Raw genomic sequence first — 27346 nt, 5'->3', positions numbered from 1 at the left:
TGGATGAGGAGTGGAGGCGTTGACCTGTTTGAAGGAGATTTCAGTTCAATGAGCTGGATCCCTGACCACACAGCTCGTGAAAACATGAGTGCATGCTCTATACGAATGGATATGGTTAATCGATATTTGTTAAAATCTAGAAAAGGTGAGAGTAGAGCAGAACGAAGGAGGCGTCAGGTAGCAGATGTGAATGACTCCCACATGATTTTAGGTGGAAAAGCAGTGAAACTTCCGTTATACCCAAGTGCTCCTGATCCTCGCCACATCATGTCATACTATCTTCCCAAAGCTAAGAATGAACTTGGTTACAACAAAGTCGTTAAAGATGTAGCCCAAAGCTATATATACAGCAATATTGTGATTAGAGAAGAACCGGGGTCTGATGAGTATCAAACAGAAATAAATGATAAGGATTTGATGAGATGGGGAGTGTTAGTCCCAACTAAATGCCACATGATCCGATGGGACACTAATAGGGCTTACGGTGAAGTCTGTGATAGGTTAGGACGGATAGATAAAACTGACAGGGACAAGTTCGATCTGAATGGCAGTAAAAATGGTTTGCCTGTTATTATTGCTTTGTCCCTCTCTTGGCCCAGGTACACTATATTCGAGGACCCTTGAAAGGAGACAGCACATGTTGAGCGTTGTTTAGGTAAAGAAATTCAACAATGGTTTGTTAAGATGTTTCCTCCTGGAGATGTTGATAAATGTAGAGAAATTTCTGAGAAGCTCACCGGTGTGAAGATGATGGAGATACCCTGGGAGGTGTGTAATGCTTCTTTTGTTAAGTCAGGTTACACTTGGGCTAGTTTTTCTGATGTGTTGCACCAGTATGAGTTTGCTAGGAACTTTGCTAACAGAACTGTTTTCAACATGGATCACTTGCATGATTACCTTGAAGATAAATGTTATAATCCTACATCGATGGCTTATAATGTGACAGCATGGATGCACTTCCAAGTGTTTAAACTGAATATTGAAATGATGTACACTCGAGCAAAGACTAGTCTGGTACCTTTAAAGTATGAGGAGCTGTTGTGGGACAATTATAAATCATTTCAGGTGAGGATGTGGCCTCAGTTGTCCGATGTAGCTATTGGAGATGAGTGGTTTGACAGGGCAAAACAATTTAGACAATTTCTGAGTCCAATTCCTTCAGTACAGGAAATCACAGATCTAGAGTCTAAGACTCCATCAGAGGACTGTGCTAAACACAGGTTGACACACCCCATGGGTCCTGCATGGCGTCCAGTTGATAAGAGTAAGAAAGCTAACGAAGCAGAGCTGTCTCTTTTTGTTGCAGAGTTGAAGCAGAAGACTGAATATTTTCCTCGGTTGAAGGCGCAAACAGCTCGGCAGAAATTTATCACTGCATTTCTGGAACAGATAAAAACTAATGATCCATTTGCAGGTTATGAGTATTTGAATTCTGTATGGCTTAAATCTAAGGGCACTCCATGGTATACTGATTCGGAACCTCCGTCTGCTATAGCAGTAGCATTGGTTTTGGCTTTTTCGAAGCAATATTTACGGACATGACGGAAACAGTGGAGGAATATGTGGAGGAAGCTTGGGAGGAGTTTGTGGCTGCGTCAGAGGATTTGGTCATGGGAGCTGTTAAATATGTGTTATATGCTTTTGGAGCTCTTTTGGGAGTGGGTGTCCTCTGTCTGTGTGTGGATGTGTGTTCGTTTCTGTTTTTCTTATGTATGCAGGTCTGCTTGCATTAACTTGAACCCTTCCGAGGAGGAGAACCGACTGAGAAAACTGACGACACGCTTGAAAGAGAAACTTAAGAAGGATAACATCCATGCCCTGTTGTGAGTGGAAGGTGGGAGAGCCTTCGTGTGGGGACTGGGAATTTTTAGTATCCAGCATGTCCGCAATGAGGCGAAGAGACAAGTGTGACCCATCAGGGAAGCATGCGTTACCACTCCACCTTCCGTAGCGACCTCACTTGGTAGACCAGACGTGGCGGTATTGGACCCCATATTGGTCTAAAACGGGGGACTGAAGGGTGAGGGTCAAAATCCCTTGTCTCTTCAGATATATCAATACACATATACATATACATATATATATATATATATATATATATATATATATATATATATATATATATATATATATATATATCCTTTTATATCAATATCTATCTGTATTTTGTTGCTTAACTTCTTTAATAAAGTGATGAATTAACTATATGCATGATCACAATCAATTCTATTTTCTTATGCATAACTGAAATATACTTTGAATCATATGTGTGTTGAATGCTAACTAGTCTCTTTTAGGAACATTCCAGAGTCTTTCTCTCTGTCCTGCACGTAGGCTGAAGGTCTTTTGGGGATAAGCTTATCTGTGATGCTCTCCAGCCCCTGAGAATGCATTAAACATAGGTTCCAGATGTATTCTGTGTTTGATTGTTACCTTTCCATGACTAATTATATGGTTTAAAGTCCTATGTAATAATACCTGAATAGTAGAAGTGTGATTTTCTCTTATTATTTCTTTAGGGAAGAAATGTATGTTATTTCTACCCTCTCCTCTGCCCGAGGAGTGAATATTTTATCTCTCTGTTTTGGTTTAAATGGCCTGATAACGTTGTGCTCTGGCTCTCTTGTGCCCAGAGAAGAACTGTCGTTCGTCAGTGTTTTGTGTGTGCGTTTGACATTCTACCCAGGTTTTGAACCCAGGGATGCACACCAGGCCGACTCGAAGACGCCCCGCGACCATCTGCGAGGTCACTTCAGATGTAAATCTCGGGCTCGGACGACAAGTGCGCTGATTAATGTTGATAGGCCGCATAGCTGTCTATATGTTGTGACTTTATGGTCTTTTAGCCAATCAGGAGTAAAATAATGGAATGTACGTCCTTGCAAATGGTATAATTGACGTAAGATTTTGTGTAAGGTACGAGTTGGCTTTCGATCTCCTCGTGAGACTTTGCCGCTGGCTCTACCAATTTCACTGCAGACTATACTTCAGTAAATTTTTGATTCTTTAATTGAACTTCTCGACTCCTGGTCTTCTTTCTCCATATCTGGTCCGGGTCATACCTGTTATACCCCTAACAAAACCCTTTACAATAAAGATCTGTAAAGTTATTTGGAAATGTAACAAAATGATCTTTAAAATTCTGAAAAAGTCCTGAAAAAGGGACTTTTTTTTAAATACGTGTATGTATATATATTAGGGCTGTCAATTTAACGCGTTAATTCAGTGCGATTCATTTTACAAAAAATAACGCGTTAAAAACATTTACACAAATAATCGCACTTCCCCCACACCATAATAAGTAAGAGTCCTGAGAAATGCAAGCTTGTAGTCCCACCTGTTTACTCCAGAGGGCAGTAAGTGAAATTTTAGCTGCATGAGCAACGCGCAGTTTATACAGTGAAGAAAACAACCTTCAGCAGCAACAACACAAAGATGTTACATACTTGCGTTCAAAACACTTGAAGGAGCGCAAATGCAAACTAAGGGATCTCAAGATGTGTTTAAAGATTGAGTATTCAACTATATTTAACTTGACACAGTGACCTAAACATTTTATGTTTATGATGCAATGCACCCAAGACACTACACAAGCATGTCTGATGCAGGGTGTGGCTGGATGGAGATGGTGCAAAATTGGGAAGTTACCTATAAATATTTATATCACGAATAAAATAAAATAATATTTCCTTCAAACTTATTTGTAAGTACTACCTCACTAATTATTTTCTTGTAGAGATATTTAATTGTGATGTCGATATATTCTGTACATTTTGTGGTCTGCAGGCAGAAACATTTTTTCATTTATTTTTGAGTTTGGTGCAGATCTATGTCTTCAGTTATATTTTAATGCTTGTTGTCTTGATCCCGCACAAGTTTAAAGAATGTCCCTCTTTCTGATGAAAAAACTTGGTCCTGATGCAGAAACAGTTGAGAACTGCTGATTTAGTGTTTTGTGCAAGCATTTTTAGTCCTCACCTTGTAGTTTGCGTGAAAGTTCAGTCTTCTCCTGTTCTAGGCGTCGGATCCTTCTCTCATAGGCCTCGGATGCCAGGCTCTCCTCCAGACTGCGTTGAAGATCAGCATCAACCTGTGCAGGTCCAATAGACTCCCGTAGACAACCTCGGTCCGACAGTGTGCTACACATTCATACACACCACACAGAAGATTGAACAGATTTTTTGATGCATAATACCAAGGCTGAGACATGTAATTTCCCATATATTCCAAGATTTAGAAGTATGGACTAGATCATTTATTTAACCCTAAAACAGCGAGAGTTTTGGGCATGTTCACCAAAACTATTAAAAACTTTCATCTTTGTGACATACATAGGCTGTTAATTTAATAAGGGACTTCAATTCCTCATGGGGTCATCACAAACACTGATAAAGATTAAATCCAATGGGCAAAGTACTTTGCAACCTACATATCTTACATAGGAAGGCATGATGTTCAATGACATCAATACATAATGTTCTGACTCACCATTTGCTTGTGTAGGTGAAGCCGACAAATGGCAAGTGGTGCCCAGAAAATGCTGTGTGGGAAGGTGGGGGCAACGTCTCCTAAAATATTTCAGAAAAACAATACAAGTCTCAAAGGGAGGAAATGTGTGCATACATCTGTCAACTTTACAGCTGACTAAAGCACTTGTGTGGGAAAAATTATCACTCATATAAATGATTGTTCTTCATTTAGCATTTACATACAGTAAAAACAATATTACATTATATGCTTAATCTTGTCTGTTGATGTGCCATAATAGAATTGGAAATCTCATGAAACTTTGATTCATTTATTTTTATATTTACCTGTATTTATATTTGAATTGAACTAATGATGTTATGGTTAATAATATTAACCACATTAAAATATATATTTTGAAAGCATATTTAATATTAATATAATATTAAATGTTTTTATATATTTTTATTTTTAGTAGTTATATTTTATATTCTTTCAAATTTCAATGTGCTTTTTAAATCTATTCATCGACCCCTTGCAGTGACACGGGTTCAGCGGGCCCCGATCTCTGATTGGCCACAAGAGAATAAAATTAGACACATACACAGTTTTTGAGGCAGTCGTCATCCACATCAAAATTGGAGGTGTCAGTGGGGCTGCTGACTTCAGGGATGTAAGGGGCCTCACAGGTGCGGATGTTGTCCCAGTCAATGCCAGTGAAAAACGGGTGCTGTTTAAAGTCATCAATGCCATTCTGGCCCAGCCTGTGTTCTCTGCTACAGATGAGCCGTCGAATCAGATCTTTAGCATCATCAGAGACATCTGTCATCTGAAGGGGGAACTGAAATCGCTCCTGGCAATTAAAGAGTTGGAACATCTGTGAGCATTGTGGAGCAAGACACTCATTCATGAACACCTCTGCCTAACTACAGTACTCTAGTTTACAGGGGTTTAAGACTTGCTCTACTAGATAGGTCCTGTCAAAGTCCTAGATAGTAAATGTTATGAGTATAGTATGTTATGCACAAAACAGGGTTCCCACACCTTCATACCAAAGAATTTCTATGACTTTTCCAGTCATTTGTGATTAATGTATATGGACTTTTTTCATTTCTTTCATAGAGATTTTTTCACAAATAGCCATTTCTACCTGATTTTTGAACTAAAACACTAATTATACATTTCCATGACTTTTAAAGATTTTATTCATTTCCAATACTTTTCCAAGTATGATTTGGAATTCACAATCTTCAATTTCTCTGATAAGTCAAAGTTTTTAGTGACAGTGGAAACCCTGACAGTCCTCAATAAACCTTGATAAAAAGGTGAATTTTTACCTCGTCATTAGGTTCAGATGACTAATCCAGAAAAAAATAGTGAAGGAAAGACAAAAAGAATTTTAAATTCAAAATTTCTAAAATTCACTCATGATGACTGTTTTTTTTTTTTTTTTTTTACCAGGCAAGAGACACAAACAAATTATTTTCTTGCTAAACTACAAGAAGAAACAGATAAACTAGATATTAAGCTACTGTACCAGAAACTGATATCAGATGGGAACATCCACATTTAAATCGGGCTGGGTTTTGACACAGATTTCCAAATTTTATTCTAATTCACAAGCTCTCGATTAGACTCGATTCTGATTCGATTCAATACTGATTCACATGGGTATACTGTTTTTCAGTTATAATGTCCATTTTGCTTACATATGACAGAAATTCTCTCACAGCTAACGTTGTTAATTATACAGGGGACTTTCTAACTAGGTACATTACAAATATTAATTTGACTAATTATATATTTTTTTCTTCATAATTTTGGTCACACTTCATCGATGGTCATATATATTTACATTTATACATTTGGCAGACGCTTTTATCCAAAGCGACTTACAGTGCACTTATTACAGGGACAATCCCCGCAGAGAAACCTGGAGTTAAGTGCCTTGCTCAAGGACACATTGGTGGTGGCTGTGGGGATCAAACCAGTGACCTTCTGATTAACAGTTATGTGCTTTAGCCCACTACGCCACCACCACTCACAATATATTAAATCGATAAATATGATATTATATCGCATGTTATATTTTGTAATTATTTTATAGTTTGATGAATAATTTATATTATTTACACTGATTTTTAGAACACGTGCTTAAAATTGGTACTGTCTCTTTAAGAAAACTGGCAGTTCTGTAAAGAGCATCTGTAAATGAGTGTATATTAATGAGAGAGGACTCAAATCACTTTACCTCATCTGTGCTATTTGTGATTAGAATTAAATATTTATTGGATTGTGGCTCTCGTCTTTGGACACAAATTACACAGAACAAGTCAAATCAATCTTTAACTGTCAACAAGCAGTAGGATGTTGACATTTTTCACCACTGTACTACTCAATCACTGGTGAAATCTGAACTTTACTAGCCACAATCACAGACATTGTTTGTCACATAGTGCAATATTTGGTCTCATTTGCGAGTGCATTCTAGAGAACAGTCAAAGATCGATCTTGGGATTAAAGAACTGATATAGACATTATTCAGATGAAGATCACGTGCTTTGGAAAATCTATATTTTTACCCAGTCCTACAATTAAAGCAGGAATGTGTAATTTCTACATCACAAAAGTAAACAAATGGAATTATTTAAATCATATAATATGAATAATGCTTCTTTTTTTTTATAGATTTCCTTTCAAACACTGTCAACAACTATCAAATTATTTTTGCCACAAAATCTATCACATGGCATACGATGCAAACTCACCTTATGGTTCATGATCTTGCCATATGTCTCCACCAGAGACTCAGCATAAAAGGGCGTCTCTCCATACAGCATTTCGTACATGCACACACCTAGAGACCACCAGTCACACTCCGGGCCGTACTTTCCCTTCCCGTCCTCCATAGCCTGCAAGATCTCAGGAGAGATGTAGTCTGGAGTACCAACTGCCACAGAGGACTGGACCTGAGAGAAACAGGCACAAGAAGGCAGGAAGTCATAACATAGCACTTACTGAGAAAGTGAGTTTGACAAATAGAGGAATGACAATGAACTCACTGTTCCATCTTCCTTGAGTTTAAGGCAGGAGCCAAAGTCAGCCAATCGGATGTGACCATTCATGTCCATCAGGATATTGTCAGGCTTAATATCCCTGAATACGCAAACAAGCACAAAAATGTTAGTTCTAAAATACCAGCAAAAAAGCAGCCACAAAAAAAGTGACAGTATTACCATGGTGTATGGATTTGAAACCAAAATAATGCCATGTTTTTTGTTTTTGTGTATTATTTTTGACAGGGGGACATGTACCGTAGTGATACCAATTTCCAAACACTATTTAAGATGTTTTACACCACTTCCTGTTCATCTATATCAATAAATATTGCAACCGTCCTGCAACTGGAAAAAGTACAATAATGCTTTCATGGACACACACAGACGATCCCACTCACATAGCTGGGGGAATTACCGTCAGCATGTCATTAATCACAACAGCTCATAAACCCTAAAACTCAACACTACTGATATGATCTTTGTTGCATTTTACAGCCAACGTCTCGAGTAAGACATTACAAGCTCACACACTGTGTATGTGAGTGTGTAAGCTGAACTAGCTTTAGGAGAGTTCCCATATTCTGAGTGAAGACAGAAGTGGAAGGTAAAGATATTTTTATTAATATTATTATTAATTTTCAGCAATGTGCAAGATATAAAGATGTATGCAACTATGCATGTGTGTAAGGTGAGAGGCAGGCAGTTGTGCAGACTGCAGAGTGCTGAACTGAAGCCAGTATCAAGACTAACACAGAGAGGTCTATCTGTGAGCATGCGAGGAACTCAGTGGGTGGTGGAACTCTCGCCATAATGGCTTGACCTGCATTCGTACCAAAACATTGGAACACAAATATGTTTATCATATACAGCACTCCTGTTTTGGGTGTCACAAGTAATCTGACCATTAATACATCAACTAGACTTTTTTCATCTTAACTGAAAACAAAAACTTTTGGTAACAAGAAGGTTGCTTAAGTAAACATTTGATACACAGTTGTTAACAGTAACAATAATTTTACAGCATTTATTAATCGTGGTTAATGTTCACTTCTACATATACTAATGTTTTTTTAAGCTTTACATTTACTAACAATGAATCCTAGTACAATTTATAAATAAACACATTAAAATAATAGTAATAAAATAAATAATCGTGATTAATAATATTGTATAAAATATTGTTAGTTGATAGTAGTTGTCACTTATAGGTAAATCTAATGCATTAACTACTGTATGTTAGTATATGCAAAGTGTTACCCAATTTGTGTCAGTGTTTGCTCAGTGCAACAACTAAAAGCACAATGCAAACACCGCCTGTAGAGTTCTGCATGGGCATGGGAACCCAACCCTTAATGAGACCCTGTAAACCGTTTTACACTACTGGTATTGTCAAAATTTCAGGACACAAAATTGCTCACCAACATGAAGACTTTAGGTTAAAATGTATATGAATGTAAAAGGTAAATGGCATTAGGTTCTGCAACTGACCACCATTTCTTTTAAGTGTTTCACCATTTTTGATCCCCTTTTTGCCTTCACTAGTTCATTTTAAATGGTCCTGTTGTGTGACATATAAATGACAAACATTACAAGTAGTCTCTAGACAGAATTAGCAAACTACTGTTTAAAATAATTTTAGATAAGTGTATAACATGTTACGTGTCAACTTCACAAAAGTTTGTATAGTGTCAACTACTGTGAATACATTTGACTGCAGAACTGACCAATCCATGTAATTCACAATGGACTTTTATTTTTGCATTATTTGCAAACCCAAAATTCAATGCAAACTCAAAGACTTCCATCAAAATCTGACCCAAGCCCAGTTTGTCGGTTCCAATCAGGTCCTTTAGAGGACCTTTAAACATCCATAATCCAAAAAACTATACTGTACACTGCACATACTTCTCTTATATTGAATCTGTCATGGTGGTATTTAACGTTTCCCCTTGGCTTGATTGGGCCATTTTAGATGCCACAGAGCAAACAGAATAAAGCAGAGCAGCACCTGCAAACCCAATTAAGATGCTAGCAAAACACTGAGCCACTAACAAATACTGAACAAACAAACATGCTCTATGGAGCCCATCAATTTAGACTTGGGCTAACAAGGGTTTATGTTAACTCATTTTACAGCAGAGAAGGTGGAAATATTCAGGGTATAGCAGTTGATAATGATAGCTACTCAGGTTTGAATCTTCTCAAAATTATTTCAGTTGTGTTTTTTGATATTGTTTTAAAAGTCCAATGTAACCAAGCTTGATTTTAAACTACACTACCAGTCCAAAGTTTGGACACATCTAGTTTAGACACCCTTTTTATCACTATTTTCCACATTTCAGAATAATAGTCCAGTCATCAAAACTCTTAAGTAGTACAAATGGAAAGATGGGAATTATGTGGTGACCAAAATTGACCAAACTATCCTATATCTCAGATTATTTGAAGTCAAGCAACCCTTTGCCTAGATTACAGCTCTGTGCATTCTCTCAACTTCATAAAGTTATCCTCCACCTGAAATTTTTTTTTAACAGTATTGAAGAAAATCCCCGGCATGCTCTGCACTTGTTAGCTGTTTTTTCTTCACAATCCTGTCCAACTCATTAATTAAACAAAAGCTGCCATAGAAGACAGCTTCCTATGTAGGCAGGAGACAGCAAGGCAGTTCACTATGTTTTGGAACAGACCCATAGAGTGCATATCTTCACTATCTAGACAAACTCATCAATTAAACAAAAACAAAAAAATTTTTTTTAAAGAAATTAAGTAGGCACAAATTATTCTTCTTCAAACATTTTAGATTAGATCAAAATTAGATCAAACGTTTTTTTAAGATTATGAGAAACATACTGTTAATTCAGTCAAGTATGTTAAAATTGATGCCTTAAATCTATGTTAAACTTGGTTAACCAGGCTGCATGCCTCCTGCTAGGCTAAAAGCCATTCACTTTGTAATGCTTCATTATGGGGCTTGGTCTGGTCAGCAGGGGTTGTAGTGTAGGTGATAATTGGGTGACTCTGTTCCCGGCTGCTGTCTTAAGGAGCAATGGACTGCGAGCAGAGGGAGGTAATCCCACTTTAAGACCAAAATAACCATCTGTGAGCACCATCTGGCCCTGCTTCAAGCCTAGCACAGGGAGATCTGGTCAACTAAACATAGGAGGGGGGGGGACTCATTGAATGGGGACACTGGAAACATATCAACAATCCTTTATCATATTAAGCTCAATTCATTACATGATCTTGATCCAAAGACCTCTAAAAAGTATATGGAAACTTCAACTTGTAGGTCAGTGCCCTCTGGTTGAATAAAAAGCTTTTTTTATGAGCACTAAGACTGCAGCTGCTGTCGCCAAACAAAGGTCTTTGTGAGGTCATCCAATCACCTGTGTAGTTTCAAATGAATGTGGCTTTATCCTCAGGCAACAAATGTGCATCTCTCTCTCTCTCTCTCTCTCTCTCTCTCTGATAGGGGATCTTTACAGGTAACAAAAGATTCCCTCTCGACTTTTGAGATGCAATGAGCCATATCTCGGTGGCAAATGGAATTCCAGCTTCTCTTTAGGAATCAGCTGAGACAAGGAAACTCACATCGCACACATGGCATTAATCAATAACATATGGCCCCTGATCAATAACCCAGTAAAGACATACACATAATGCAGTGGTCACACACAACAAAAACACACACAAAGACAGATGCTAGTGTATCTGGCTGATTCTTCAACTGTGACATGGGCCAGTCCTCTTCACAGAGGGCTCGATAAGCAGAGAGGGCACCCTATGCAAATATCTAGCTGAGAGGAACCAGGCACTCAACACCACTTACAAGCACAATCTCTAAATATCCTCCCCTTTAACACAGCAGCTTGCCCACTTAGTCTAATGAGGGCCGGGTGAAAGCAAGCGCTCCAAGCTGTTCCTGGAAGAAGATTTCAGGGGAGCAGCCAACTAATGTGATCTGCATGGCAAAGGGAAACAATGTTTGAAGGATGTATTTAAATTGTAAATATGAATTAATATTGAGACAAAATTCGTTTGAAATGGTTTAATCCACATTAGGAAGAAAACCTAGGGGTCTATTCCTAAACCTAGTAGGCTTCCTCCAGAGGCAGCATTTTGAGATATCGTAGGTGCACTCCCATTGCAAAGGCTGTTCCAAAAGGTAGATATCTAATTTTGGCCAGATTCTAAGGTATCATCATATGTACAGTATCCTTCCCTGTAGAGCAGGGAAGCCAGAAAGCACTGTGATGAGCTTTGTGGAAAAATAAATCATATAATAACTCATAATCCATTCAATAATAAAAAGTATCAATAAATTACAGTTTAATATGATACAAAACTGAGTTTTTACCCAAAATGTGTGTATGCTGTGAATTTGTATGCTCATTATAGGATCACTTTGCTTCTCTCACATCACCTGTATTGAAATCAGTTGCATTTAGTCTCCCATGCACGGTGTGTGAGGAGTGCCTTTTGAGTGATGCACGAAGCTGCCGCCTATGCAGAGCATTCCAAATTGCTCTCCTATGACGCTGCATAAGCAGGAGACAGCGAGGCAGCTCAATACGTTTTGGAACAGACCAGTAGGGGTTGCATACCTGCACTATCCAGCACAAAACAAAACTACCACAACACACAAAACAATACTAAACAAAAAGTGCATACATAGTTTATTCCATTTAAAGAATTAGTTTTCACTAATCTGAAAATTCTGTCATCGTTTACCCACCTTCATATAGTTACAAAACCCTATTACTTTCTTTCCACGGAAGATGTGTCATGCCAGGTTTGATGTCGATGACCATACATGCAAGTACATATTGCATTTGATTAAACTGACGTCAAACCTGTCCGAAGTGTTGTATTATGTGAACGTGAATGTAAGTGAGAACTACGGTGGATGGGAAGATTTTCAGTGAATAATGAGTGAAATTTCAATATGTTCCACACATAAAACTATTATATGGCTTCAAAAGACAATCTTTGTTTGTTTTTGTCATTTTTTGAGATTGATAACAAGGGTCGCCATTCATTGTTACTGTATGGAAAAGAGCAGCGTGAAAATTTAGCATAACTGAAACGCAAGTAAAAAAAGTCATAAGGGCTTGGAACAACATGACCACAAACATTTTGGGTGAATTATTCCTTTAAGCCTATTGTATATCTTTAGAAGACTTGGAATATGAATGGTGTTGCATGATCTAATTTTTATGTACCTTTGGGTCCTTTTTTAAGCTTTAAAGTGAGTCACTATCAAATGCCATTGTATGTATGTAGGCGAAAGAGGTATTCTTCAAAATGTCCCTTTTGTGTTCCACAGACAATAGAAAAACCATACAGATTTTGAACGACATAAGGGTGAGTAAACGATGTGACAATTTCATTATGGGGTAAACAATTCCTCAGTTTTCTGAGATGGTGCGTTATATAGGTATTTTATTTAGTTGTGTAGTCTCATGTGGTTCTGTGTTTGTCCTATGTTGTTTTTATATAGCACCATGGTCCTGGAGGAACGTTGTCTTGTTTCGCTGTGTACTGTACTAACTGTATATGGTTGAAACGACAATCAAAAACACTTGACTTGATTTGACTATTAAATATCAACCCATGACTTTGCATTCTTGCACACTGTGGTGTCTATTAACTATTTTCACACAGTAAACCCAGCCTCAAGCATACACAGATACACTTATTCCCATATGCACACCCTTCAATATGGCTTGCTCATACAAAAACACACCCACAACAACCCAATCCCTAGAGACCAATCCATGCTGTCCCCACCCTCCACAAACCAGGCGTGCCAAAGTCTCACGAGAGGAGAGTTGACCACACCTCTAACCCCATGATTACTGCCTTGAACTTCCCTCTGCCTGTCCCTCTGGCTGCCCCAAACGCAGTCTGCAATTGGCAGACCAAGAATAAAACAGCTGCATTCAAGTTAGTGAGGAGAATGAGAAAGAGTATATTAGAGAAAGTGTCTTTATACTACACTACCATTCAAAAAAAGTTTTTCAAAAGAAAGTCATTATTTTTATTTTTTCACATTTTAAAATAATAGTAAAGTCATCACAACTATGGAATAATAGAATGTGAATTATGCTGTGACTAAAAAAATAAATAATCAAAACTATGTTATATTTTAGCATCTTCAAAGTGGCCACCCTTGGCCTAGATTTTGCTGAAATGCGCTCTTGCCATTTTCTCAACCAACTTCTTGAAGAATCACCCAGGGATGCATTTTAAACAGGACTGAAGGAGTTAACATCTATATGCTGGGCACTTAGTGGCTGCTTTTCTTAATTATTCAGTCCAAGTCATCCATTTCCAAAACGTATTTTTAAATAAAACTTTTGTTTTGTAATTACATAAATTAATATGTTGGCACAATTATATTTTTGTCTACAAAACTAATTTCAAACATTTAAGCATACGCCTTCAGATCAAAAGCTTTTTAAGATCATGAGAAACTTTTCAGGCAAGTGACCCCAAACTTTTGAACGGTAGTGTATATCTACCCAAATGTGCTTGGTCTATTGAAGCACACCCAAAGTCCCAGTACAAAGACACTCATCACAGCTTGGGCTCTATGCAACTGCTGTCTATCATTATGCAAATATGGAGAGGCCACTTTTTGTGTGATAACTGAAGATGGGTTTCAATTCAACCATAACTAAAAAAAAAAAATAGTCTTTTCTGCTTCTCTGCCTTCAGTGCATGCTTTGTTGATAGATTTATGCTTAATAATAAGCTGCGAAACTGTCCTAAAGAATCTCTTCTATGTAACTACAAATATGACATTCAATGTAATAAAATGGCATTTATTAAAGTAATGTTCCTGGTTCAATACATGCAAATATATACTGTCGATTACCACAGGCAATAATTTCAGTTTGTAAAAATAAACAAAATGTTTTGTTTACAGTAATGCACTTACAATGGAAGTCTATGGGGCAAGGTATTCTGTAGGGTTTTTAAAAACAGAAAGCATTTTGTATTTTTGTTAAAGCACTCATATTAATTCATCCAGAAAAAGTGTGATGTTTGAGCTGTAAAGTTTTACAATTTTCTTTTTACATTTATTCATTTTTAAGTTTCTTTAAGTGGTTAAAACTTTAAAACAGTGCAATGCATTGCCCCATAGTGCAATGCCTTGCCCATAGACTTCCATTATTATGTATTACTCTGTATGTTTTCATTAAGTTTTATACTTTTAAAGTTCGATTTTAGTCAGACTTAAACAACTGTTCCACTTTTTGCCACACTGGGTGTGGCAAATTCCCAATAGATTTTTCAATACATTGCTGGTGGTGCCTTGATAATAACTGCACATGTAAACGTTCTGACTGTACAAACATTGTTTTGGTTGATTTTGATGATTGAAAACAATTTCCTTTGGTAATCGATAACATCCGATAAGATGACGATAGAACTTGTATTTAACCTGGATTGTTCCTTTAATTGCCCCTCTAGTTCCTAACCACCTAGTTTAAAAGATATAAGAAAGCAAAAGGTAACATCAAGAGTATCAAATTGGGTGTCACGTAGAGAGAGACAAGTGCTTACCTGTGAACATAATGTAGCTGATGCACAGAGTCAATAGCCAACACCATCTCTGCCAGATAGAACTTGGCCATGTCCTCAGGCAAACGATCTTCAAACTTACTGAGAAGCGTCAACAGATCTCCCCCTACATAGTAGTCCATCACCAGGTACTGCTCAGAGAGAGAAACAGGAAGGGAATTAGACAGAAATAGTGGAAAACAAAAAAACAAAGTACATTCTGGAGGGGATGGAAAACAAAGACATCAATCTCTAGGTAATCACAGGCAGTCTACATCTTTAAAATTCTTTAGTCACTCTTTTTTCCCTTGGATTAACTCTATGCTATATTAATTACCCTTGACATTCTTTCATCTCTAAACCTCTTTATCACTCCAGTTTTATTCTCTCAATCTCCCACTCATGAGCTCACAATAATAGTTTATAAAAGAGTCCCTCGTCACTCATCACCTTACAGTACATACAAAAGAGCCCAGTTAAATATATATTCTGCAGTCCCTTGAAACTCGCCATAACCAGTGACTTATGATCATCCCATTATCTCCCCCTTTACATCTTATCACTGACAAATTATAACAAAACTGGAGGCTTCAAATTCTTTTTTACTCATTGTGCCTTTAGAGCATCTATCACATGAAGTCATGAGCCAATCCAGCTCCATACCAGTACCCAAAAAAATCCCTTAATTTAATGCCATGAAAGTCCTACAGAATTACATATGACATTGTGCCAATTAAAATAGTTCCAAACAAACGCAAAGCAGGACCAAAAGTTGCACATGTTGCCAAGCAATGCACAGACTGACAGCCTTTTGAATGCTGCGAATAAATGAATGTTACTTGTCCAACCAGATTAGTGGACCAGAAATAACTTCTGTACAATTAAAACAAAATAATACTAATAAAAAACTCCTATAATCTTTAACTCCACATTGTCATATGAACAAAAATGCAGTAATGATACTGATTTAAAAACCAAACAGTTTTAGCTTCATTTCGAGTTGGACGTGACTGAAAGTAATGACTTGCTTGATAATTCATGTTAGTTCAATAACTGCTTTGACAGATTCAGTGAAAGATTCATTGGGACGATTTCAATCGTAAATTTCAGAAAGTTTCCAGATCATACTAGTTGCACTGTGTATTTGTTTTTGAGTGCAGCCAGCAAAGAAGCAACAGAAAGATGTGTAGTCTTTTTATTTTGCAGGACAGTCTTTTAATTGCAACCTATTCAAACAAGCTCACAACCGAAGGAATACATCATTTCTTTCACTTCAAATTCAAACTATGGTTTGTGTTGCAGTGATAAATTAAGATGCACTGTCTCACGCACCAAGTTGTTCTCGTCCTGGAAAGCATAATGTAACGTTGTGATCCACTGGCTGTCCCCGTTCACCAGCACGTCCCGTTCCTCCCGAAAACATGCCGTCTGAAGAAACAGGACAAAACGTCATAGAAAACCACATTTAACTGTAAGCAATCAAAAATGAGCCCCGCTTACATAGACTGACCCACAACCAAGAGGTTTATTGAGAGGAATGGTTTTTGAATCATATAAAGCAAGGACTGTTTGTTTTAACTGGTTTCTCATGTCATGGGTAAAGATCAACACTCTACAGGAAGGCTAAGGAATGACACATCAGGAGAATAGTAGAAACACCTGCATCAGCTAATCCATTGCTCTTATTCACAGCTGAAACCCACCTCAGCCCTTTTCAGCATTTCCCATTTGTTGAGGATCTTCATGGCAAATACTTTGTCTGTATTTTTCACCTTTACTACCGCAACCTGTGAGGAAGACAAGGACATCAGTTCTGATCATGTCATTTTACCTGGAGACACTGGTCATATTAGCATTTATGAGTGTATCTAACTTCAGGCACTTTTATGTCCAAGGGGAGATTTTTTTTTTTTTTTTAAACTAACAGATTTTCAAATGTTCCTTTTTTGTCACATTAAGGCCACATCAACTCTAATCTGTTTAAGTTTGAAACCTCCTTTTTCATTTTCCTAATGTCATAATTTTCCAAAGTATGCAGTAATAGAAAATGTTTTCAAAAGTTGTTCAAAACACTCGTTGTTCTAGAGTTAATGAGAATAAACGAAGCAAAATCAGTGTTTTCAAGCTAAATGGATTAGTGTGTACAAGTTTTATTTAGCTTTCATTCTAAACTTGCTGGAATTAGCATTCATAGAAGAAAAGCACAACATATTAATGCCAAAACAACTAATCTCCTAATCTCTAACCTGCAGAAACCTTGTTGAACACCAGAACATATACAGATAAAAAGCATAATAAATCCTATTTAGAAGAAATTAAAATTTCGACTTTGAAGAAATGCATTTATGCAGTACCATTCTCTACTTTGGTACACTGGAAAAAAGATTTTTGGTGAAGTAAATATAGTACAAAAGATAAAGTACTTTACATTGAATTTGTTTCCAATTCACATGTGTACAATCTTATCAATCCTAAAATAAAAACCCTTGTCATATTTATTCACTCATTTAAGTAAAATGTATTGGTAAATAACATTTTACTTAAAGCTGAAATATGTAACTTGATCAGGTGTTACAATCCTTTCTTCTTTCCCAGCTTACTATGCAGAGACAACTATAAGTATGCAAACATTGTGTCCCTGCAGTGCTATAAAAATTCCTGTTTGCCCTTTTAGACCAAACCCACCAATATTACTCAACTAATGGTGTTGGGGACGGGACTTTCTCTTTGTCTGACCAATGGCAGCTGAGGGGAGTATTCAGAAAGCAGTTTTGAAAACATTGTTTATTTTTTGCAATTCCCTTGGGTGGTGCTAATGTCGCAGAAATTACATACTTCAGCTTTAACTTTTCAAATCTGTTGTTTCAAGCATGCACCGATTGAATAATTGATGAGTTTGCATGGTTTCACTGTTTGCAAGTTTATTTACACCATTTTTATTTTTTATTTTGCTGTTACGTTTGGAAACTTCTTGTCTTGTGAAGTCTTAAGTTAATTTTCTACTCAAAATGCATTCATGATTACAAAAAATGTAAACATCCATTGAAACTAAACATTTTAATTGTACCATGTGTTTTGCGCTGAGGAAAGCACTTTCATATGTTAATAATGAAAGTTCACAATGTGGAATGTTTTAGTAAAATTTTACTGAGCTTGTTTATTAATTTCTAAGTAAAAGTTGGTGAAATGTTTATTAAATTTACTCTCACTTCATTTTTTTTTTTATTTATTATTTAGAGAAACAGGGACAGCGTACAATAAACATTAACCTCAAGGGGAAAGATGCATAGTACCAGGTTTTAGCTCAAGAGCTAATTTCCACCCGTAGTCCCTGGGCAGGCTGATGTTATATTAAAATACATAATACATCATACATACATGAATAATGAAATTTACATTGACCAAATAAATAATAATAAAAAACTTAAGTCATTACATGCACAACATCGGTCACATATGGGTGCAAATTTGATTTGACAAAAGCCATTTCTTTGCCAGACGTGAGAATGTGTAAAAGTGTGTACTTCTTATCAACTCTATAGGCAACATATTCTATATACATATTTCAAATGATGTCATGATGTTAAGTAGATTTTACTTAATTTTATTCCATTAAACTTAACTTACAAATAGTGTGTGCAAAAACTTGCAAATTAAAAAATTAAGTCTGTGGTTGCTTGCTTTAAATGTTAGACAAATGGTATCTTCCTGTCTAAGTGGGTGGTACTTGGACAAAATAACTTGCACAATAGACAAAAATGTGTGCTGTTCTTTAAAATTCTGGCTGTGCAAGACTACATGGAATATAATTCAAATGGAAAGCCTGTGAATGCCAACTGATCAGTAGTAAGAACCTAATGATTACATCAAGTATCTGCCTTAAAGAGAAAGTTAAAGCATTAGGTTTTGTTAGGTGTGTGATATTTTGACTCTATTAAATGATGACCAGACAACACATCAATTTTCTAGCAATGTCCCCTTAAGTGATTAGATCAGGAAGAAGCACAGTGTTCTTGGCTCAGTCTTGCTTTAAGGGAGTCGTCTTTAGAGTTTTTTGGTCTTTGCTGTCAGTCATCAAGTATGTGGTGACATCTTCAAAAATTCTATTTCCCACACCCCTACCCTCATAAATAAAGGCCATTTCAACAAGCAACAGTGTGCTCTAAGCCCCAAAATGAGTCTGATGAGTCACGATTAGCAATTAACAGTGTTTTGCCAATGCTGGGATGGAACAAATTTATAGACCATTCGTTGACTGTTCATTGGTGACTTCACAGTTCCGTGAACATTTCCTGCTTATCAAAATAGAGACTATTTAGCAGAGACGGTCCACTTCTATTAAATGAATGGAAGAAATTGGAGCGGCCAATGACAGCCAATAGTCAACGGAAAAAATACAGCTTAACCACCGCGGCCTTTAAACATCTTCGCAGGTGTCGGAATGGAGTGGTGAGGGGCCGGTGCGAGTTAGATGCGACGCCAGGGATTGGAGCATGCGTCACGGACAGGGTGCTTGAGTACAACAAGCTCCTTGGGCCAATAAAATTTGACTGCTTATTTTAAATATGTTCTTTTATCTTAATCTTGACCAACCATTTTGGAAATTTCGGTCTTTCCCCATTCAAGTAGATAGGAGCTGCACTGTCATGACGCTTGTTTACATAGAAAAATAACTGCCCAAACTGCCCAAGAGCATTCCAAATACAGCCACCAAGTGGACCGACTTAACTTGAAAAAGAAACTTTGTTAAAAGGATCCAGAAATTCGTTCGGACCATTCCAATGAATTTGTTTTTGTTTAAAAAAACAATGGAAACCTTTTATCTTCCAACTGACTCTGTGCTTCCATCTTCAAATTAGCAATTCAGTGGCAGCTACTGGCTCAGAAGGCTGCATAGGAAATGATGTCATGGGCCCTTCTTTTGCTTGCTCAAGCCTATCGTAATCCATCAGGAGATGAAAGTGTTTGACTGATCCTCAATCTGCCTGAAGTGTTTCTTTGCACAGTTTCTCACAGCTGCATTGCTTCCTTTCTCGTGTTATTTTGGAAATGGAATCACATCAGACAGAACAGCCTTTCTGCAAAAGTTCCATGAGCTGTTGATTCCAGATGGACTGAAGTGAGCAGAACCTAGGCCGGAAACCCTGTCCAGGGGTGTGTCAGAACGATCCCTTTGAGGGGGGGGTGGAGATGAATCGAAGCTCACCAGACATTGACAAGTAGACAAAACACATTTGGCCAGTTAAATCTACTGAAAGAGATAGTTCACTCAAAAATTGTAATTCTTTCATCATTTATTCACTGTCATTTTGCTCATGTATGACATCCTTGCTTCCATGTAACATAAAATTAGATGTTATGGAGAATGACAGCCTTAGTCACTATTCATTTTCTATGCATGGAAAAAATATGTAATGAAAGTGAATGGTGACAAACATCTTCTTTTGTGTTCCAAAGAAAAAAAGGGGTTTGATATGGGATTGGAGTGAATGATGACAGAAATTTATTTTTTGGGTGAACTCCATATGTGGATTGTTTGGTAAACCTGTTTGAAAACAGTCATAACTTTTGATATTCCATTGGTGCCACTAGTGCCGCAGAAATGGACTTCAACTTTAAGGTATTTGATTTCTGAGGAATGTAACAGAGCTAAATGTTAACACAGCATGGGCAAACCTGAGAACATCCAAGTGCCAAGGAGCTGTTTTCTCAATCACTATGAAATAAAACCTCAATAAAAATTCCACAAAAAAGTTTGCTAGGGTTTTAGAATGTGGCTCCCGTCCAACGTTCAAGCTTCATAGACCATACTGAGCAGCCAGGCTTCACTAAAGTAACCTAATAGTGCTGGTTTCCAGGCCTACCTGTCCACCACACATTCTCCAGTGACTACATCACACTACAGTCATTACAAAAGAACATCAGCTGCCTAAAGCTCTTAAAAGTACTGAATGAAGAACTTCCTTACACTAAAACATGCCTATGCTTACAGAAAATCTGAATAATGTTACTCATTCAAAAATGCTGACTTTCTACACTGGCATATATGGCAATACATACCTCTCCGAAAGCTCCCCGTCCAATCACCTTCAGGATCTCGAAATCTTCCTTGCGTAAGCGCATCTGTTTGACATTGGACATGAAAGGTTTGGCTGTAAAAATTAAAAGGAAAAAGGACAAAATCAGTCAAAGAATACTTGGCAAGAAAAAAATGGAAATCAACTAGTCTTAAAATGAACAGCTACCCCAAAAATGAAAATTCTGAAGTCGTCGAGTGTGTTTAAATGAATATCAGTACACTGATAACTACCAAACATCTGCTTATTTTGACGTAAAATGTAAACAGACATGTGCACAACACTTGCACTCATTGCATAAGTCTGTAAGAATGCCGGTAAAAGTATTTAAATGCAATGCATAATCAGGGAAATGAGCAGAAATCTTCATGTGCGGGTCGGTTAATGCTAAAACCGTTTATGACCATGACAAACATTGTCAGCTTATTAAGCATAGAGCAAGATCATGCATGCAAATGTGCTCAACAAGACCATTTACATGCATACCAATATGGTGATTACTCCTAAAAATCAGCTTATTTAAAAAATCAGACAAAGCAAGAATTCCACGATTACACGACATTTGAAATAATCGTGAAAAAACACTTTTGGTCAACACTTGAATGAGTAACTTGCCCAAATGGCTGTCAAGACATAAATAATTTGCAAAAGACATTTCGACTCTGCCATTATTCTCTGTTTGTGGTTTTGATGACATATGTTCTAAATCCTTATCATTTCCAGGTTTGGGCACAGGGTGTATCATTCCTAGATGGAGGCCTGCAGTCCCTGCTCAGATATCGAACAAGTGGGGAAAAATATGGTGTGGAAAAACGTGGGAACAGAGGAGGGCATGGAATGATCTCAACCACAGTGAGATATGCCACGTTTATCCTCAGCAAGAGCACAAACATCCCTCCCACACCTGCTGTCATTGAGTCCATGCAGCTTTAAACTTAGTATCTCAGAATGAGGTAACAGTGACCTTCCTTTGTAAGTACATCCTGTGGTAAATCCTTACCTCATCTAATAGCTCTTATACACATTACTGAACTATGATGTAGCTAAATCTTTCCTCGAGAGCACACATGGTGTAAACGGTCACTGCTGCACACCCATGCAGCACAATTTGGACTCAAGACTCTCGTCCTGCAGCACAATTTGGACTCAAGACTCTCATCCAATCAGCATTGTGCACATACGGTGGGGTAACGCTGTTGCCATAGCAATGCTGGGTTGTGCAGAGGAGAGAAACTCAAACAAGTCCGGTCCGCTGAGAAAAAAGGAAATGCCTGTCAGACTTAAACAAACAGGTCAAAGTGAACTCTTTTAAGAGTCTCATCTTATTTGGCACATTCAGATTGAGGGAACTCTGACAAAAGTCTCCCAGAATATACAGTGACCCCAAAAAGTATTTAGACCCTTAAGTAATTCATATTTAAAAATGTATTAATTTCATTTTATTAGATACCAAAATATCGAAACATTTGTCAAACATATGATGCTGACCTTTCCGGAGCCGTTATTTAGCCGGTTATGCAATTATTTTTACTACTTAATCATTTAAATAACTAACTAGTGTCAAAGACATTTTTAATGAATGTATGCAATCAGGTCCCCTCATGTTTACACATGTCCTATAGAAGAGTAACCAAATGTGTAGTTTATCACAATAAAGCTGAAGAGTATAACTTTTTCGGTATTAAAATACTTTCTCATTTCGAAGCTTAATATGCAGAGACAACTATAAGTAAGCCATTTCTAAGTACACTTTCTCAAAATCTGTAAACAGTGTCTCTGTGGGGCTATAAAAATGAGTTTTGAGCTACCCATCCATCCAAACTCCACAACATTGAGTCCACCAATGACAGTTTGAGTCCACTATCAGTTTGTTCGGTCAACAGCAGAAGGGGGGTGTATCCGGAAGGCATTGAAACAAGGTTAATTTCTGCAATTTTGTTCGGTGATGCTATTGTCGCAGAAATTGCACACCTCAGCTTTCATTATGGACAGGTTCCATTGATGTTTGACAACCAGGAAGTGTCCAAATACTTTGTTTTAATTCTGAACAGTATATCTGTTGTTTTGCATTGTGCGAGTTAAACCCTAACATATTATTTTTGTGAATATAAAATATTTGTTATCTAATGCAATGGCATGCATACATTTTAATATTTTTAACATTCATGTCTATATGAATGGACAAATTTTTACGTGTCCTTTACTAAAACTAGCTTTGCTACAAAAATATGGCATACAATGCAAAACATACTGATTTATTCGTAATTTTCAATGCATTTACTGATGTCATTTGATTAAACCTCATATATGTTAGCCAGCTAGATAATGTTACCTTAATGAAAAGTTTAAATGGGCAGAATTTGCAAGAACGATGTTTAGAACATTACAGAGATTCAGATGTTTAGTCACTTACTAGCCCTAAGGTTAAAAGAATGTGAGACTAAGGCACATATCTACGCAAATAAGGCATTTAACAATCAGGTAATTACGGCCTCTATATCCATCAACGACACATTTAAAGACATTCTACTCTAATTTATATACAGCTGAAGCCTATCCAGATGAATTCCTGTATAAGGAGTATTTAGACAAGATGAATCTACCCTGTATCTCACAGATGGACAAGGATTCTTTAGATTCTCCTTTGGGGTTAGATGAGTTGCATAATGCTTTAAAAAGTAAAATTGCTTGATTTGATGGTATCCCTTCTGATCTTAATCTAGAAATTTGCGACCTTGTGGGCCCAATTATGTTAGATTCATTTAATTTTTCAATTAAATCTGGAACATTCCATAGAGACCAGAAAACAACATTGATTTCTTTACTATTGAAAAAGGAAAGAATCCATTAGAATGTTCTTTTTACGGACCGATTTCCCTAATCTCATGTGATTTAAAGATATATGCCAAAGTGCTTGCCATCCGTCTTGAAGACATCATTCATTGTTTAATCAACGAGGATCAGACTGGCTTTATTAGGGGCCGTCTTGCATATGATAATTTATGGAAGCTTCTTCAAATAAACGACATCAAAGAATCTTACCTGAGCCAATGTGCTGTTTTTTCACTTGACGCTTAGAAAGCCTTTGATAGGCTGGAGTGGACTTATCTGTGGCCGGTATTAAGACGTTATGACTTTGGTATTAACTTTATTTCAGTGGTCAAAATGCTTTATCATTCTCCTTTGGCATCCGTGATGACAGGCAATGTGATTTCCTCCTCATTTCTTCTACAGCTGGATTACTGCAAGGCTGCCCGCTCTCCCCATTGTTGTTCTATTTATCCACTGAACCCTTAGCACAAGCGCTTAGGCAGTCTAATATCCCCTCTATCAAGATTCACTGTCATAGCCATATCATATCACTATACGCGGATGATATAATTTCATAACTAAATAATTTTGAATGTGCAATCCCTCTAATTATCAAGGAATTCGGCTATTTTCATGGCTTAGCAGGCTATAAGATTAATTGGAACAAGTCAGCTTTAATGCCAGTCAACCATATTGATGTAAAATCCCCTATACCTTCATTCATCCCACTAAAAAATTCAGTATTTTATCTGGGTATTAACATTAAAAAATAAATTAGCAAGATTGCCAGTGATAACTTTAACACAACGATCTACAAAGATGGAACAATCTCAAGGTATCTCTACAGGGAAGAATTTCCACCATCAAAATAAATGTGCTACCTCTTCTTAATTTTCTGTTCTTTATATTGCCCCTTTCTCCTCCCCTAAATTACTTCAAGGATATTAAGTCTACGATCTCCAGATTTATCTGGAACGGTAGACGCCCTGGTATTAAATTATCCACACTTCAGCAATCCAAACTCGCATGGGGGCTTGCAGAACCAAATTTTGAGCTATATTATTGGTAATTCCAAATTACCAATACATGGCTCGACAATCAATCTACGGTATTATGGAGAACAACTGAATCTGCCAAGGTAAAGACATATAGGCTGCAAGATATTTTATTTTGTTGTATAAAAGAACAATAGGCTAATTCAAAATTTAGCCCATCGTTGCAAATTCTCTCAGGGTTTGGAAAAGGCGAGAGCAGCATGTTAGGGGCTTTTCTCATTTCTGCTGTACCACACACCTATGGCATAACCCCAACTTTTTAAGTGGAAATCGCCCATTCGTCCAACCCTCTTGGGGTGCCCTGTGTATACACACATGCAACAATCTCTATGATATCTCAGGCCTTTGCTCGCTTCAGACTTTAAGAACTAGATTTTCTCTGCCTGCTTCTTCATATTTTGTTTATCTTCAGTTTAGATCAGCCTTAAAGGCATAAGGAGTACCTTGGGCATCCCCTCTCCCTTCTCATCCCTTGTTGGATTGGATCTCGTCATTAGGGATGTGATCTACAATATAGCAAACTAATTGAAAACACCTCAAAGCCTCTCCCTATCTTATCCACATGGAACCGCAATTTGGACTCATTTAATATAAAAGTGGATTGGGACACGGTGTGGTCTAATCTCAATTTCACTTCAAAGAATTTAGCTCATTAACTTATCCATTACAAAACTATTCTCAGAGAATATGTAACTCCCTATAAAAGATTCAAAATGAAACTGCAACCTACATACGACTGTCACATTTGTAACACTGCCTCACCGGGTACCTTTCTTCATATGTTTTGGGAATGTCCAGTTGTCTCACATCTGGGTTCATGTAAATTCTGTTCTTTCATTCTTACATCCCTAATCCAGGTCTATGTCTTCTAAATGATGACTCTGATTTGTATTTAAGTTTAATCAAGAAGAAAATGTTATTTGCTGGGTTTACATCTGTGAAAAAGTCTAAAATACAAAATTGGTTCACACCCGGAATTTGTACAATATAGTATTGGACTCACAGTTTTCTGAGAATTGTAAATCTGGAATGCACTACAGCACAACTCAATAAGGCTGATCCTGCAACTTTGGAGGCCTGGAATTCCCTTTCTTTTAAGATACTGGACATTATAAATTATCTGCACTAGAAATGTTTTTCATCTGATGTTGTTTTGTATGTACCTGCCACGGCATCTAGCACGGTTATTTTATTTATATTATATATATATATATATTTTTTTTCCTCCCCCAAGTTTTTTTTAGATGCTAGCATCAAGTTTTACACATAATATTCTTAAGAGAAAACATTCCAAGTTATTAATTTCTAATAATAGACAAGCATTCAAGAAAATGTTTCACACAAAATATCTTTTTAAAGTAATGTTTCACGCAAAAATTATCATTCTCTCATCATTTCGGGAGATATTTTGATGCGTGTTTGTGTACGGTGTATATATGCGAGAACATGTAATCGAGCTTCAAATTATAATCATGCATGATTTGTAGTGAAAATAGTTACATTTTAGCCTGTTCTCACTCAAAACCAATTGTATCGCTTCAGAAGACATGGATTAATTTAATTATTTTCGTCATTTTTATAGCTTGGAATTGTTGGACCCCATTGACCTGCATTGTATGGATTTATTCACATCTCCTTCAAAATATATTTGTTTGTGTTCTGCAGACGAAAGAATGTCATAGGAGTTTGAGATGGTATAAGGTTGAGTAAATGATGAGAATTATCCTTTTTGAGTGAACTTTTCCTGGTGCAGTTCTAGCATCTGTCTTTCATAGCAAAGTGGGTAAATCACCAAGGTACAATTGGTGCCTCCCAGGCATTTTGGTCCCAGCAGGCCATTTCATTACTTAGCCAGGTCATTACATCTCATCACAACTGCTCCACATTTCTACTGTAATTACAATCATGCACTGAACCAAGGCTAATCTAACAGTCAAAACAGTCACATATCACCGGTCAGGTACTCCATCACACACCCTGTAACAACACCAATACAACTGCGAAAGAGTAAAAATAATACCGACATCCATAGAAAGAATCAGCCATTCTTGGCCTCAACAGTTTTGACAAGGGTTAGTGGCAGGAATATGTTAATATAAGTGTGCCACTGCAGTGAAGGTCTTGTGCTACATCCGACAAACCCATGACTCTATACAATAATGCATAATGCTCATAACCAGTAACTACTGAAGTGCTCAAATGCTCCTTTGTTTCACAGGCAACCATTCACCAGAGAAGTGTACAGAAAATAATCCACAAGCACTCATAAATCACGGTGTAACCACCACACTAAAATTAAGTCTTCACA

The 27346-nt window shown here is 37.1% G+C and overlaps 1 protein-coding gene across 1 annotated transcript in view; it reads right to left on the bottom strand.

The window, feature by feature from the left end:
- The window catches only part of cdc42bpab (CDC42 binding protein kinase alpha (DMPK-like) b), a 114523-nt gene that overhangs the window by 50442 nt on the left and 36735 nt on the right, over positions 1-27346 (bottom strand). The window contains exons 2-10 of the mRNA XM_052098405.1: positions 21156-21247; positions 16799-16882; positions 16428-16523; positions 15099-15247; positions 7530-7623; positions 7236-7436; positions 5072-5320; positions 4489-4568; positions 3979-4139 (exon numbers count right to left, since the gene is read on the bottom strand). Of these exons, the coding sequence (XP_051954365.1) occupies positions 3979-4139; positions 4489-4568; positions 5072-5320; positions 7236-7436; positions 7530-7623; positions 15099-15247; positions 16428-16523; positions 16799-16882; positions 21156-21247 (1206 nt within the window). The remainder of the gene's footprint in view (positions 1-3978; positions 4140-4488; positions 4569-5071; positions 5321-7235; positions 7437-7529; positions 7624-15098; positions 15248-16427; positions 16524-16798; positions 16883-21155; positions 21248-27346) is intronic.

The sequence above is a fragment of the Xyrauchen texanus genome, chromosome 30 (genome assembly GCF_025860055.1).
Source record: "Xyrauchen texanus isolate HMW12.3.18 chromosome 30, RBS_HiC_50CHRs, whole genome shotgun sequence".
Classification (NCBI taxonomy): domain Eukaryota; kingdom Metazoa; phylum Chordata; class Actinopteri; order Cypriniformes; family Catostomidae; genus Xyrauchen; species Xyrauchen texanus.
This window is presented reverse-complemented; position numbering and strand designations above follow the sequence as displayed.